At 40.2% G+C, this 16,973-nt stretch overlaps 1 protein-coding gene across 3 annotated transcripts in view; it reads left to right on the forward strand.

The window, feature by feature from the left end:
• The window catches only part of SRGAP1 (SLIT-ROBO Rho GTPase activating protein 1), a 270,945-nt gene that overhangs the window by 205,519 nt on the left and 48,453 nt on the right, over positions 1–16,973 (forward strand). For all 3 annotated transcript variants that reach the window (XM_028490343.2, XM_024122891.3, XM_024122892.3), the window contains exons 9-11: positions 6,664–6,861; positions 7,303–7,387; positions 14,373–14,400. In XM_028490343.2, the coding sequence (XP_028346144.1) occupies positions 6,664–6,861; positions 7,303–7,387; positions 14,373–14,400 (311 nt within the window). The remainder of the gene's footprint in view (positions 1–6,663; positions 6,862–7,302; positions 7,388–14,372; positions 14,401–16,973) is intronic.

Here is a 16,973-nt window from a genome sequence, read left to right on the forward strand (position 1 = left end):
AATACATACAAGGTCAGTGGTGGCAAGGAGGGAGTAGTTAAGTGGGGAGGGGAGGACAGGGCTAGGGTTCACCTTCACAGATGGAATGATAAGTCTTAAAGGATGAATAGGCCTGCACCAGGTACACGGTACAAGGCACAGTGCCATGAAATAACGTGGTGTGTGTTAGGGGTTGAATTGTGTTCCCCCAAAATTCATATGTTGAAGTCCTATCCATCAGTACCTCAGAATGTGACCTTATTTGAAGATAGGGTCTTCACAGAGGTAATCAAGTTAAAGTGAGGTCATTAGGGTGGCCCCTAACCAGTGTGACTGATGTCCTTATGTTAAGGGGAAATTTGAACACAGAAACACAGAAGACAATATGAAGAGACAGAGAGAGAAGATGCCGGCTGTCTATAAGCCGAGGAGGCAGGGCTAGAACAGCTCCTTCCATCACGGCCTCAGAAGGCACCAACCCTGGCCACACCTTGATCTCAGACTTCTAGCCTCCAAAACTATGAGGCAATAAATTTCTGTTGTTTAAGCCACACAGTATGTGGCACTTTGTTATGGCAGCCCTAGAAAACTAAATCAGTGTGTTTGGAGAAGGAAACTTCTTGTTTTCTCTAATAATTGTAATGTCCTGGGAGAAGAAAGGCAAAAGAGGCAGTCTACAGAGGGCCATAGAAATCTCCTCTCAGAGTCCAGGCCACCTGGACACTCCTCCAGTACAGCATGTTCTTTGGGTTTTTCATAATTCCTTATCATGTTTTTGGACTCTCCTTCTACCAAACCCAACTGTGTTTCCTTGCTACTAATGGGGAGTCATTACAAGCCTCATATTAGCTGTTTCATATTTGCTTCATTATGTTCCCCCTTGTGACTTATTAACATGGCTTGTGTGTGTGTCAGAAGCTGGTGTTGTTCTTCATCGGGAGTGTCCCATGGGATAATACATAGTCCCAGCCATTGTATCTGGTGGCTTCTGTCACATCCTTTATTCTTCCCGATAACTCCACATTTAACCATGAGACTTTTTTTTTTTTTTTTTAGTAATAAAGTAGTTAGCAAAGTTTATTATGATGCTCAATATTATATGCAAAAGTACTTTCCAATTTTAGATATGTTTAAGAAACCACATTAAATCACATTACTTGCATAAATATTAGGCTAATTACACCATTATGTTTATGTAATTATTATTATTATTTATTTTTTATTTTTTAACACCTTTATTGGAGTATAACTGTTTTACAATAGTGTGTTAGTTTCTCCTTTACAACAAAGTGAATCAGTTATACATATACACATGTTCCCATATCTCTTCCCTCTCGCGTCTCCCTCCCTCCCACCCTCCCTATCCCACCCCTCTCATGGTCACAAAGCACAGAGGTGATCTCCCTGTGCTATGCGGCAGCTTCCCACTAGCTATCTAATTTACATTTGGTAGTGCATATATGTCCCTGCCACTCTCTCACTTCGTCACAGCTTACCCTTCCCCCTCCCCATGTCCTCAAGTCCATGCTCTAGTAGGTCTGTGTTTTATTCCTGTCCTACCACTAATCTCTTCATGACATTTTTTTTTCTTAGATTCCATATATATGTGTTAGCATACGGTATTTGTTTTTCTCCTTCTGACTTACTTCACTCTGTATGACAGACTCCAGGTCTATCCACCTCATTATAAATAACTCAGTTTCATTTCTTTTTATGGCTGAGTAATATTCCATTGTATATATGTGCCACATCTTCTTTATCCATTCATCTGTTGATGGACAGTTAGGTTGCTTCCATGTCCTGGCTATCGTAAATAGAGCTGCAATGAGCATTTTGGTACATGACTCTTTTTGAATTATGGTTTTCTCAGGGTATATGCCCAGTAGTGGGATTGCAGGGTTGTATGGTAGTTCTATTTGTAGTTTTTTAAGGAACCTCCATACTGTTCTCCATAGTGGCTGTATCAATTTACATTCCCACCAGCAGTGCAAGAGGGTTCCCTTTTCTCCACACCCTCTGCAGCATTTATTATTTCCAGAGTTTTTGATGATAACCATGAGACTCTTGTTTCTGAGAAGGAAGTTGAAAAAAAAGAAAAGCGATTGACAAGAAAACACATTCACTGTTGCTGGGTCCACAGTATGGGCCACAGTCTGTGAGCCTGTTACCAAGGACTTGGGTGGGTGTGGCACCTGCCAAGTCACTGGACAGGTCCCTCGTGGGCAGGACTGGCCCTGGACTGCAGCTGAGCATACCTAGATCTAAGTCACAGGTCTGCAGTAGGGTCCACAGCCAGGACCAAGTTCTGCAGGCCTGCCTCTGGGGGCACAGATGGGCATGTCTCCCTCCTGGTGACTGGGTGGGCAGGACTGCTTTTGGACTACTACGGAGAGGGACTGGATCCAACTTACAGGGCTGCTTCAAAAACCAAAGTTGGACAGAGTTTGGCAGGCCTGACTCTGGGAATACAAATGGGCTTGTCTCTTGTTGGGTCCCTCGGATGTGTACGACTGCTCATAGGCCATTGCTAAGAGGTATTAGAACCAAGTTACAGGGCCACTTCATTATCCACAGTTGGACCGAGGTTGGTGGGCCTGCCCCCAGGGCACAGATAGACATGTCTTCAGCCTGGTTTCTGGTCAAGCAGAACTGCCCCCTGGACTGCAGCGGGGCTCATCTGGAGCCAGATTACAGGACCACTTCAAGATCTGCAGTTGGACCAAGGTCGGCAGGTCTGCCTCTGGGAGCAAGGACAGGTCCCTGAGCAATAGCACTGCTCCCAGACCAGGGCTGAGAGGGACTGGAACTGCATCCTGGGCTACTACAGGGTCCAAATCTAGGACTAAGGTCAGCGGGCCTGTTACTTGGGACATTGGTGGGCGTGACTCCTCTTGGTTCCCTTGGCAAATAGTGCTGGTGGCAGGCCCAAGGCCAAACAGGACTGTAGCTGAGTCTACAAGCGGACAGGCTATTTCTGGGTCTGTAGCCAGGACCAAAGTTGGCAAGCCTGCCACCTGGGCATGGGCCAGCTTTCTCAAATTGGTCCTTGGCGGTTGTGGGCTCCATCAAGGTTTTACAAGCTCCTATCTGGATCCCAAAGCCCCCACAAATGCACTTTTGTCCGTGGATGGCTGCCAAATTGTTTTTGAGGGAGTGTATGAATAGGGGACCTCTAATTCTACCATCTTACTGATGTCACCTACAGGATAGTGAGTCTTTTCGTTCAGCCTGTAGATATATAATCATGACTTTCTTAAAGTACTTATAATGTTATTTTTAAAATCATCTTTAATGTGCTTTTTTTCCATTGTCTATCCTTTGCATTTTGCATATCCTCAGGAATAATGACTAAATCTGTTCAATTTTTGCCTCCTTTTAAAATTGACTCCCTCACATAACCTCTTTAAGCCTCTAAACTAGCACTGATTGCTATTGTTTCTTCCCTAAACAGTATTTTGTTGTTTTTTAAAAAAAAAAAAACAATCGAACATATTTCTACTTCCTGTAATGGTGGACTGAGTCACTCAGCTGATTCTCACACATTTCATTATCCAGGACAAGGTACATGGCCAAGCCTGAAACCCATGACATAGGGAACCATATGTTCCCAAAAAGAAGAGCATCAAATATTTCGAACAGAAATAAAATCCAGTGATTCTGAACTATTAGTGCCCCTAATGGCTTGGAAAAATAAGCAAACATTCTCTCAGGATGAAAACCTCACCCTAGATGTCAAATAACTCTACAAAAACTGTCCAGCAAAGATAACTAGGTACATAAGGAGAAAAGACAACATGAGTGATAGCCAGAATACATAACAGACAATAGAAGTATACCCACAGGAACTAAATATTGGGATTACCAGAAAAAAACTGTAAAAGAGCTGTTTACTGTGTTCAAGAAGATAAAAGCCAAGCCTAGATTTCAGCAGGGCACTGTTATAACCTATAAACAGTGAAATAACAGATTTGAAAATGAACCACACAGAAATTCTAGAGCTGAGAAATACAGTAACCCAAATTAATAAATCAGGCATGGTTTTAACATCAGATTAGACACAGCTGAAGAGTGAATTATCATAATGGAAGACAAATCTGAAGGAAGTAATCAAAATGCAGCATGGAAAAACAAAAGGATAGAAAATATAAAGAGAAAGGCAAGATACAGAGAATGCAGTGATTTTTAGCATACTAACTAAACTCCCAGAAAAAACTGATAGAAAAGAAAATAGAGACAATATTTGTAAAGATAATGGCTGAAATTTTATCAGAGCTTAAGAAAAGTATCACATAATTCAAGAAGTCCAAAAATATTCCAGGCAGAATATATTTTTAAAATCCTTACCTAGATACATTACAGTGAAACTGTAGAAAACTTTAAAACCAGCCGGAGAAAGAAAGCAGGGTTCATTCAAAGTGTGATAGACTGATAGTAAACTTCTCATTCAACAGGAACATGGAAGCCACAAGAAAGTACAGTGATGTTTTAAAGGTACTGAAGGAAAATAACTGCCAACCAGGAAGAAATATCTTTCATAAACGAAGGTGAAATAGAAGACATTTTTAAATCAACAAAAGCAAAATTCACCACTAGAGGATTCATGCTAAAAACAATTTCTATGTAGAAAATAAATATAGTTACCAAAGGGGAAGGGGAGGAATAAATTAGGAGTATGGGATTAACAGATACACACTACTGTATATAAAATAAACAACAAGGATTTACTGTATAGCACAGGAAACTATTCAATATCTTGAAATAACCTATAATGGAAAAGAATCTGAAAAAGTATACATATGTGTGTGTATATATATATATATGTATATATATATATAAAACTGAATCACTTTATTGTACACCTGAAACTAACATAATATTATAAATCAACTATATTTTTAAAAGAAAGAATTTCTAAAGGGTGTTCTTAAAAATATAAGGTATAGAGATCAAAGAATTTAATAAATATATGGATAAAGCTAAATGAATACTGACTATATCATAATAATGTCTTGTATTTAAATGTATACAAATATTTACATATATAATACATCCTATTATAAAACATTATAAAAATAGCATGTAAGTCAGGAAAAGTAAATGGTTTTAAGGTGTTCTAAACTCTGTACATTGTCTGGGAAAAGGATAAAGCTATTGATTTACATTAGACTTTGATAAGCAAAGGTGGAGTACAACCTAATTGTGGAAGATAAATGTGGAAGATAAATTTAAAAGCTCCTGGAAGATAACATAGAACAGTATCTTTATGACCATGAGATAGGAAAATATTCCTTAAATAGGACACAAAAGGCACTGATTATAAAGGCAAGGATTAGTAAATTGATTACATTAAAATTAGAGACTGTTCATCTAGACACTATAGAAAGAGTAAAAAACCAGAGCTCAGAATGGGGAAATATATTTGCAACCCATATAACTAACAAAAGACTCATATACATATTACAAATCTGTAAAGAGAAAGGCTCATCACCCAATAGAAGACTGAGCAAGAGTTTTAACAGACTGTTTCAAAGAGAGAAAATCTAGATTGCCTTCAACATATGATAATGTGCTCAATCTCAACCATCAGAGAAATACATATTAAAACCACAATGAGACACCACTACACACCCAACACAGTGGTTTAAATTTTTAGGTGATTTTTTTTTTTTTTTCTTTTTTGGCCGTGCCACACGACTTGCAAGATCTTAGTTCCCCGACCAGGGATCAAACCCGGGCCCTCGGCAGTGAGAGCACATAGTCCTAGCCACTGGACCGCCAGGGAATTCCCAATGGTTTAAAATTTTAAAACTGACAATACCAATTGTTGTGGATGTGGAGTAATAGGAATTCTCCTGTGTTGGTGGGAATACAAATTAGAACAATAATTTTAGAAAACAGTCTGGAATACCCAATAAGCAGCAATTCTACTCAAGTGTGTGTGGCCCAACAAAAATGTGTTCATAGCAGTATTATTCATAGTGACCCAAAACCAGAAATAAGTCATCTATCAACAGTAAAAGGGATGAATTATGATGTATTCTTACAATGAATATTCAGTAGTGAAATACCGTACTCACAAGAAATGAATAAATCTTACTACATAAAGTTGAGCAAAAGAAACAAAACAAAAATAATATATGCTCTAAGAATCCACTTATTTATATAAGTACCTTAAAAGGGCAAAACTAATATATGAGGTTAGAAATCAGGATAGTAGCTACTGCTGGGGAGCAGAAAAGTATGTGTGTGATGACTGGGGGAAGCAGAGGGTACTCATAATGTGCTATATTTCTTGATCTGAGTGGTAGTCACATGAGTGTGTTCAGTTGGTGATAATTCATAAAGCTGTACACTTATGGTTTGTGCATTTTTCTGTATGTAATTTCACTTCAGTTTAAAAGGTCCTTTAAAACAGAAAATGTAATTGAGAGAGTACTCAGTGATACATGAGATTTACAGGAACTCAAATATAAAGTGATATCCTCCTCAGGATAATTTTGAAGAAAGCCTCTCCTTATATTGGTGACATGGGGTATTGTTTACCTGTCTCTCTCCCCTAATAGACTCTGAACTTTGGTGGGGGCAGGGCCTGTGCCTCCATCTCTACCTGACAGGGCAGTTTCTCACTGTTTGTGGGATTCACGAAATAAGGTACTAACTTGAGAAATGTGCTCCTATTCCCAGGTTAAGAAAACGACTGAGGCCACCTTGCAGACGATACAAGATATGGTCACCATCGAGGACTACGATGTTTCTGAATGCTTCCAGCACAGTCGTTCCACAGAGTCTGTGAAGTCTACTGTTTCTGAAACCTACCTGAGTAAGCCCAGTATCGCCAAGAGAAGAGCCAACCAGCAGGAGACCGAGCAGTTCTACTTCATGGTATGCCTGCTGCTTCCCCAGCCACTCTTGGGGCTCAGATCTGGGGGCCCCAAGCAATGTTTCTGGAGTTGCATCAGAATCACCTGGGGTTCTTTACTAAGATCAGAGTTTCCAGTTCAGTAGGTCTGGGATAGGGTTTAGGAGATAGTACTGATATGCGGACAAATTTAAAGAGGACTGCTCTGAAACAGGATTTTTAGATTATTTAATGAACATACATGTCACCAGGAGAGCTTGTTAAAATGCAGGTTCTAATTCCAGTAGGTCTGGGGAGGGAGGCACCTGAGAGTCCACATCTCTAATAGGCTGATGCCACAACACTTTGCTTAGCAAGGTTCTATGATCTAAAAGACAAAAGTGGCTGGATTTTAGATATCCTATGGGAAGTTCCTGGACACAATAATTTTTTTTTAAGTTAAAAACATATCTTTGCTTTTGCAGAAACTCAGAGAATATTTGGAGGGTAGTAATCTCATCACAAAACTTCAAGCCAAGCATGACTTGTTGCAGAGGACCCTTGGAGAAGGTCAGTTATCTGACATAGTTGGGGAGATGACCTGGATTATATGTTGTGTCATGTATGTATTCCATTAAGAGTGTGAACTGTGAACTTGTGCTGGAAGAAGCAGAGAACACTGTATGTTTAGATTTGGCTTTATCTGTGTAAGAATCAAGTTCTCCCTGGAACTGTTTTCTTTATGAGCTTGATGCTAACCAGAACAGGGAAATCTAGCCAACACAGAGCTCCAGAGGAAGGGTCTTCAGAGCACAGTGATCCTAGGAAGAGAGAAGTCAGAAGGAGCCTGTTACCACCTGCTGACTCCACCCCACACCCCCCACACCCCACACCCACACCCCACACACCCCCACCCCCACCCCCATCACTTCTTCCTTTCCTTCTTGGACTTCCCCACTGTTCCAGCCCCACCCCTTTTGTTTAAATGGACTAGTATTTGTTGTCCCATCTAATGCCTGTTTGGACTCTAGAAACCAGTTAAACCAGTTTGGGTGATTTTTTTTTCTTTCAGTAGGCATTGGTTTTAGTTGAGAAGCAAACGAATTCTATTAAGCATATTGCTGTATCTAATGGTATCAAAAACAACAGTAGCTACCACTAACACAAGGCTCTCTCTGTGCCAGGCATTGTTCTGAGCTGTATATATAACTGGGCACTATTAATTTCCCCATTTTTACAGATGGGATAACTGAGGAGAAAAAAAAGGATTAAAATAAAGGGTACAGTGTAGATGTTACTGCTTCCCTTTTCATCTTCATGAAATTTAAAAGGGAAAAAAACACAAATGAAGTTCCTGTCATACGTACCTCATAATCTGTAATACATTTAATTTTCTTTTATTCACACTAGATCTTGCTGGAAGTTATAAAAAATGAAAGAGAATACAGATGGGAGAGGGAAATCAGGGGACTGAGTTGTGTAAATAACTCGGGCCAAAAAGAGTTTGCTCCCTTGACCTAAACTCTTGCCTCCTACCATTTTAGAACCTTCCTTAGCCATAAAGCAGGGTTTCCATCACCTTATCTCCTGGTTTCCTCCAAGGGACCATTATCCTCTGGGAATGTCCACATGGAGAAAGATCATCGTAACCTGAAACTCCGTGTATTGCAGTTAGGATGCCAGACTCTAAGATAAAAGGCCAATTTCACTTAGAAAAAAAACAAATAACATTTAAAGTGCTAAGAACTGTCTTAAAAAATAAAATAACCAAATATAATATGTGAACCTTCATTAGACTGTGAATCAAAAAGCAAAAGTTATAAAAGGCATTTTAGGGACAACTGGGGAAATTTAAATATAGACTGTATATTATATGCTATTATTTAATGAATTTTTAATTTTCCTAGATATGATAATGGTATTATGGTTATGAAGTAGAACATTCTTATTCTTAATGAATGCTTGCTGAGTGTCATAATGTCTGCAGCTTACCTTCAAATGGTTCAGGAGAAAAGATATTTATATAAGAGAGGGAGAGAGAAGGAAATAAAGCCATTATGGCAAAATGTTAACAGGTGGGAAATCTAAGTGAAGGGCGTAGGAATGTTCCCTGTACTAGTCTTTCAATTCTTCTGTAACAGAAGTTTGAACCTTAAAAAAAAAAAAAGCCGTAGGGGCTTCCCTGGTGGCGCAGTGGTTGGGAGTCCGCCTGCCGATGCAGAGGGCGTGGGTTCGTGCCCCGGTCCTGGAAGATCCCACATGCCGCGGAGTGGCTGGGCCCGTGAGCCATGGCCTCTGAGCCTGCACGTCCAAAGCCTGTGCTCCGCAACAAGTGAGAGGCCCGCGTACTGCAAAAAAAAAAAAAAAAAAAAAGCCCTCTTTTTTTCTTTGAATAGTTGCCTTACCTCAGCAATTATGTCCTCTTTTTTCTTGTTCTCCTCATGATATCATGTAAAGTCTTTTTTTCTTTTTTCCGCTTTTCACAAATGCCTGATATTGCAGTGATGCCCCAAGGTCTGTTGCCAGTCCCAAAGCATAAATAATCTTCAGTGCAAATGAATACTTAATAGGCACAAAGTCCTTCCCTACAGGACTAGAGACACCATTTAAGAAACTGTGAGTTGGAGGGAATTAAGTAGTGGGTGAATTCATTCTTGGCACTGCATGTAGACATGTGTTAATACTCTTGGGATCACATTCTGAAACTTTTATGGTACTCATTCTATGTAGATTCCCTTATGTCTCCTGGAGAGAAAGCCCCACCGGTTGATATTATTTTACATGCCATTTTGGCTAGGACTCTATTTCAGCCAGTTCACTGAATCCGTACGCCAGATTCTGTCTTCAGCTGCTGAACTGTGTAAAGCTGTATCGTACCTTGTGAGCTCCATGCCACGATGTCTTCATCTTGTAATTACTTTCAGTGGTTTCCGGTGTCCTAGCTACACAAGCTTGTTCACGTGTACCCTGCGTTCGCTGGACTGGATTTATTCTGCGCAAGAAACTGGATGGTTCTCACCCAGTGCCGGCAGACCCACTGGCTGCAGACCTCTCTGCTCCCCAGCCCTGCCCCCCGTGCAGGCTTGGCAGCACACAGTTGTGCTGCATGGGCTTGTTGCTGGTGGCTTTGCCCAGAGACAAGCGGAGCATGGGGGCCGTGCCCCACCTTTTAGCTCGGCCATTCTGAGCCCTTTGGCTTTCCATGCAAGCCCTGTTCACATTAATAGGCTTACACCAAAGGAGACGAGGCAAGTTAATGGCGCCTGTCCCACAGTGAGATTATCCAATGGTGAGCCCTTAAGAAGGGATCCGACTCTGGGTTTGGCCAACTAAGGTTTGTAGCACAGGATTAAACAATGTGTTTGGGGACAGTCCTGACTTTTTATGTAGAAATCACATCTCTGAGTTATACTAGGCTCATTGCTACAAAAACTGCCTTCATAGTAAAAGAAATAGAGCCTAACTCAGGGATTTAGCAGTTGATCGTACACAGCTGAAACTGTAACTGTGGACATGTGTTTGGCCTGTCTTGCTGCTCACTTTTGGCAGGCTACCAGTGGCCCAGTAAGTCCTTTGATTTACAGCACTGCAAAGCAACTAGATTGGGCTCTTAAAGTGGCACTGTCAAAATTCAGAATTCCAAATCTTTGAAAACAACTGAAATAAAAAGAAACACATAATGAGTTGTTAAAACCAAAATCGTCATCATCATCTTCATCATCCTTCAGCAGCACCATTATATCATTTTGTGATGTCTTTGTTTTTAAGTTGGAGATGTTCAGTCGAACACGGTAAATGAGCTATATGTCTATAAAACTGAGGCACTGAAATTTTTTTTCTTTTCTAATTTAGTAATGAGCCTTAGTGTTCACATTGGCTTCTTTGAGTGCAGCATTTGGAGTTAAGGGGGTGTAAATATCAGTGTAATTTTTGCTGAACATAGAAAATCTAATACTGGAAGTTGAGTTCCATGTTATATTGTTTCTAGACCCAGGCATAAGGTTTCTGACAAAGTAATTGAATAGATGATCCTCACTTAATCCTTTGTCTGTCTTTTGAGTAAGAGTACAAATATACTTTCAAAAGAGAAGCTGAGGGGCTTCCCTGGTGGCGCAGCGGTTGAGAGTCCGCCTGCCAATGCAGGGGACACGGTTCGTGCCCCGGTCCGGGAGGATCCCACATGCCGCAGAGCCGCTAGGCCCGTGAGCCATGGCCGCTGGGCCTGCGCGTCCGGAGCCAGTGCTCCACAACGGGGGAGGCCACAACAGTGAGAGGCCCGCATACCGCAAAAAAAGAAAAAAAAAAAAAAACCACAAAAGAGAAGCTGATTGTGAATAATTATGTTTTTTAGAAAAGCACTGCAGGTAGTTGGTATTTTTAAGGAAGAAAAAGGGCTGGAAAGTAACACCAGGAGTCCGTATCAATCATTCGTTAGGGACAAAATCTAGGGTGACTCCATTCACTTTGAGCTGTGCACATTGTAAATATTTTACCTAGTTTGGGGACTCAAATTGCAACCAAATTAGTATTTCGGTTTTTCCTTTTACTCTGTAGACATAAAACACATTTGGGCATGAAAAATAATTCTCTTCCTAATTCTCAAGTAAAATTTTAAAAGGAGTCAAAGTAGGTGCTTGTACCAACAACAAGATAATTCTGGGCCATGGGTCATTCTTTTCCTCCCAATGGCTTGCATGGGGTGGGAGGAGGAGTTCTCTGTTGTTCTTAATAATTAAGTAGCCTTCCAAAGAAAGTGATTGAAATTTAATCCTCAGACCACTGGAAGCATTCACATTTCTCTGGGAAACAGATTCTTCTAAGCTTTTGTGTTATTGATCTATTAATGATGATACTAATTGAAAAATAAAACCTCATTCATCAGTTAAGACACACTCAGTACTATTAGCAGAAAAAAACGATGGATGTGGTGGTGGCAGTTATACTATGAATGATAGTTCTTGCAAAGCTTGCTCTTGACTCATTAATCAAAATGGATCTTTTATAGGTTTTTAATTTTTTATCAAATACTACTAACCATGGATGGATGGAGCAAAATGATTTTAAGCCATTTTATATATGATCTTTTTCTAACTCTAGTGAATATTCAGTTGGGATATTTTAACAAAATAGCAAAATTTAAACATAAAGCATTTCATTTCTAAGGAATTATCATTAACATCTTTATCATTGAATCACTTGAAAGTTATTAACCTCTGTGATTCTCTTTAATTTGATAAATATTAGATTTGTTTAATAATTTATTTAATTTATTAAATCTTCAGTATTTTGTATTTGGCTTTAGCCATATGAGGTGGACAGATATGTAAGCCATAGTCTCTACCTGTCTTCTAGGATCTTTCAGAGTATTTTCTGGGGAAAACAAAAGACTTACATTTTACAATATATTGGGTTGGCCAAAAAGTTCGTTCGGTTAGTGAATACATTGTGCAATAAAATTCTTGGCAAAAATGAAAAATGTCTTTTATTTTTACTTAAAGCAGAACGAACTTTTTGGCCTGCCCTGTATTACTTGGTAGCTCAGATCTAGAATTAAACCTGGGCCTTAGTGCCAGACCCACCACATACTGACCATGTGACCTTGGGCAAGTCACTTGCCCTCTGTATGCTCAGTCTCTTCTGTAAAATAAAAATAGTAATAGTACCTACTTCATAAAGTTGTGAAAATTGTGAGTTACTATAGAGAAAGTGCTTGGAACAGTGTCTAATAAATGTTAGACACTGCTGTTTTTATTGTTGTTACTGATACATATATAGTTTATGTCATACTTTTATGTTGTAATAAAGTATGCAGCATGGCAGAATACAGTACAGCACAAGCCAGCTATTTTCTCTGCCTTCCATCCTTTGTTCATTCTACTGACTTACCCTGGGTGATCTCAGCTAGCTCCCATGGCCCCAGCACAACCTAAAGGGTGGCAACTCTTTAAATCTTAATCTCCAGCCCTGTCTTCTCCTTGTGCTTTAACCCTGTGTAGCCAGCTTCCTGCTGAAGGCTATCCCGCAAGACATCACACTCAGCTCACCGTTTGCTCTCTCCGCTTTCTGATAGACCTCTCCCACTTAGAAATAGCTATAAATTCTGGAGTTCTGTGTCCACCATCTCTTTTTTCTTGTTCCCCAAAATAGCAGAAGGCCACCAGAAGGAAGGGACTTCCAGTTAAATGATAGGTAGAACTGGGTAGTGGAGGAAAAATCAGATTTTTCTCCTTTTCCCCCACCCCAACCCCAAGTCATGGCCAAGGACAGATTCTACCAAGACTTAACAGTAGCCTGGATCTGTTTGAGAAAGGTATTCTCTGATATGAACTGGTGCCCCTTGTTTAGTAAATAAGTATTAGCCAAATACTTTATGTCACTTGTTATTCAAAAGCAGATGATAGAGTAAAAAGACTCGTTGCAGCCTGGCAGTGTTCATTCACCATTCCCAACTAGGCAGCTCTCTCTACGGATTGTTATATTGGCCTTGCCCTACAAGCATGAATCACTGCATTGTGATACGATGGGCTGGTCTCACCTGTTTGTGCTGCAACATGACCCTTCTCTGCCAGCTATATTTTCAGGCTGTTTCAGAACCGTATCATCATTTTGCAAATAAACCAGTTGAATGGTTTAACTCTCCCACACCCCTTCACTGCTCCACCCTAAATATAAGAGAGAACAGACAGCAACCCATAGACGTATTCAAACTTGAAATTACCTCAGTTTGTAGGAGCACCACAAAAATACAGAGCTGTTATTTAAAACAAATCAAGAAGCCCGAATGTATAGGAACCTCATGTTTTAAGTGACAGAGGATTCTGTGAAAGGCTTTTAGCTTACAAGTTGGTGGAATGTAGCATAATTTAATGTTCTTGTACTTTAATATCTGCAAATGTCATTTCCGATTATAAAGTGCAACTTCTCTCCCTTATTTTATATTATAGAATAAACACCAATTTAATCTAAAGGAAATTGAGTTCTCCTAACCCTACGTGATCCCCTGCTTCTCTCTCACAAGTATCAATCAAGACGGGGAATAACTAACATTCAAATCTTGGATGTGTTTTATTTGTATTTCATCTTTGAACTTACAGTTAAGATCAAGCAGGAGCTTCCCTGGTGGTCCAGTGGTTAAGACTCTGAGCTTCCACTGCAGGGGGCTCAGGTTCAATCCCTGGTCAGGGAACTAAGATCCCACATACCACATGGCACGGCCACAAAACTAAAAAAAAAAAAAAAAAAAAAAAAAGATCATGCAGCTATTTCTTGATTTGAAAAATAGTAATAAAAAATAAAACTCCCTGCCTCATATTGCCAAGTGAAATATGTTTCTCTAATCTATAGAATTTATTAAATTTTTTGTATAGATTTTTTGAAATATTTACTTTGAATTTTTTGTCTGTCTTTATATACTGTCTTCATGCTCTCCACCATAAAATGTGTAAGTTATTGTAAACTCAGCATCATAAATCAAGGGACAGATGATACAAAAGATTGCCCAATGCATTGCACGGATGCCATTCAGTTGACTTATTTTAATTTTTTTTTTCTGCAGGTCATAGAGCTGAATATATGACTACAAGGTAGGAAAATATTTTATCATAACTCATTAAGTCTCACTCTCTTCTCTCTTTTAACAAGCAACCATTTAAATGCTGCAGGAATGAAGATATTTTGTTAATGAACATGGAAGATAGTTTGGGCTTGACACAACAGTAACATGAAGTGTTTGGGGTTCTCACAAAACCAGATTTGCTCTGGAAGATCTGAGGGTTTCCCAATGGAATTGTAAAGCTCTTTAATGAGCAGCCTCAGTTAAAAAAAAAAAAAAAAAGACATAAATTGAATGGGTTTGATTTGTCTAATCCAAAACACTTTAAGTTTCTAGAACGAGTCTGATAGGATTTTTGATTTGATAATTTAATTAACAAGCAATATTATGCACATATCTACTGTGTTAGTTACTTCTTGCTCCTGTATGGCATATAAAAACTAGAGCTATGTTGAATACTGTTAGGATTTTAGCTCTGCCCCTGTTTGGTTTACTTTTAAAATTTAACTTTTAATGCCTAGTATCATATTGCACTTTCTTTCTTTTTTTCTTCCTTTTTCTCCCCTTTTTTAAAATTCTTAGAAGGATTTTGATGCTACTGCTGAGAAGGAAAAGCCTTTTTGGAAGCAGGTTCTGATTTGGGTTGGGGAAAGTTTGTAGCAACTTTTTTCTCTGTCAACATTTGTACAACGGCCAGAAATTATTCTAATTGACATAGCAAGACTTCACACTTTTAAAGTTGAGTTCTCTTTGAGGTAGGAGGCATTTAGAACACTGGTGTGTCTGTGGCAGTAATTGGCAAGTTGATTTTAAGGTTCTGCAATGTTCCTGCTAGGCAGTTTATTCAAAAGGAAACCCCTCTTACTTCTCGGTGAACCAACTAGAAAGATACAGCTACTGACTTGTCTAAACTTTGTGAAAATACTGAGGTTTTTCTTCCCTATGTCAGTGACAAAGAGGCATATTACTCCTGCATAGTAATATGTGGCTTTTATCACATATAGTGTCCCTTTGCACTGTCAACTATTTTCCCTGTTTCTAAATTATAATTAACGTAAGGCACTTTTTTAAAAGTTTTTTTTAAAGGAAGGAGTGCAAATATATATTTGCAATGAGAGCTGCACTTGCCCAACAGACTTGATATTCACATCATCCTGACTGGTACTTCCTCTCATCCACATGGGCATTCTACCTAGAAAGCCAGATTACCTGGAAGTTGTGTGGCAGGCACACAACCAGAAGGAGTCATACAATTCGAATGTTGAATGAATGTAGAATCTGTTCACCTGATGTGTACGTGGTAGAGCCAGATCCATCAGTGCACCAGTCTGCCTGCCGAGCCAGCTCTGCCATGGAAAGTACCTTGATAAGCACTCAGGCAGTTTTTTGTTTTGGTTTTTTTTTTTTTTTTTTTTTTTGCGGTATGCGGGCCTCTCACCACCGTGGCCTCTCCCCTCGTAGAGCACAGGCTCCGGACGCACAGGCCCACCAGCCACGGCCCACGGGCCCAGCCGCTCCGCAGCACGTGGGATCCCCCCGGACCGGGGCACGAACCCGCGTCCCCCGCATGGGCAGGCGGATCCCCAACCACTGCGCCACCGGGGAAGCCCCTCAGGCAGTTTATTTTAACCTCAAATCCCTCTCACAGCTTTAGTATCTTCATATTGTCTCATACTTTTGATGTGGCAAGAGAGGCAATTTTCAGGCTTTTGGGAGAAGACTCAAAAGATATCTCTCCGTTAGCCCCAGCCAGGAGTTTCTCTGCATCTCTCAGTGATGCAGGAATAATTATCCAGTGCCACTGGGGGCTTTGGCCCTAGCTACAACATTTGCTTGTCCCCACTAATCAGTAAGCAAACAAAATGAGCCTGTGTTCCTATTCCCTTAGCTTCATCAGCTGCTCCAGATAGCATTAAATGTGAAGTTCTTTGGACCTTGTTGTAATAACCACATTTTCTAGTTTCTATATTTGATGCTTTGATATCTTGGGGCCTTACTGGCCCTGGAGGGACTCCCCCTCTGAGAGTCAGTCAGTTCCTAGAGATAGTAAAGGGCTTGCTTACAAGTGTGCCTTTTGTGTACAAAGCAACCAGTCCAGAGCCCAGACTCTCAGCCACCTCCTTTATCAAGTCTTCACCTTAGGGCCACTGTTCCTCTTCCCCAGTCACCCAAAGGCCATCTACCAGACAAGTAGGGACAACTCCCGTGCCCCCAGGGCCCACCAAAATTATTCAAGGACTAGCCAATCCCAAACCTGCTTACCCTGCCTTGCCTGTTCCTTCCCACGGGAACCTCAACAGAGGCTCACATTTTCCCTCATTCTTCCTTCCTCCTGAGTGACCTTGGTGCTTCTTCGTGTGCCCCCCTCCCCCATGTCCCCAACTCTTGGCAACTGTGAGTAACAAACAGTCTTCCCAATGACATTTGTCTTTTGATCTGTTGCCTCACCATACCTGAGTAAAAATAAAGTCTAAATTTAAAATACTTCTAAAATGATGAAGAGAGTGGATGAAATCAAGCACATATGGTTAAATTCCTTGGTGGGCAGTTGTTTTGTTTGTTTATACCTACCAGATCCTTTCCTCTGTGAATAGCACAGAATTC

Source organism: Physeter macrocephalus, chromosome 6 (genome assembly GCF_002837175.3).
Source record: "Physeter macrocephalus isolate SW-GA chromosome 6, ASM283717v5, whole genome shotgun sequence".
NCBI lineage: Eukaryota > Metazoa > Chordata > Mammalia > Artiodactyla > Physeteridae > Physeter > Physeter macrocephalus.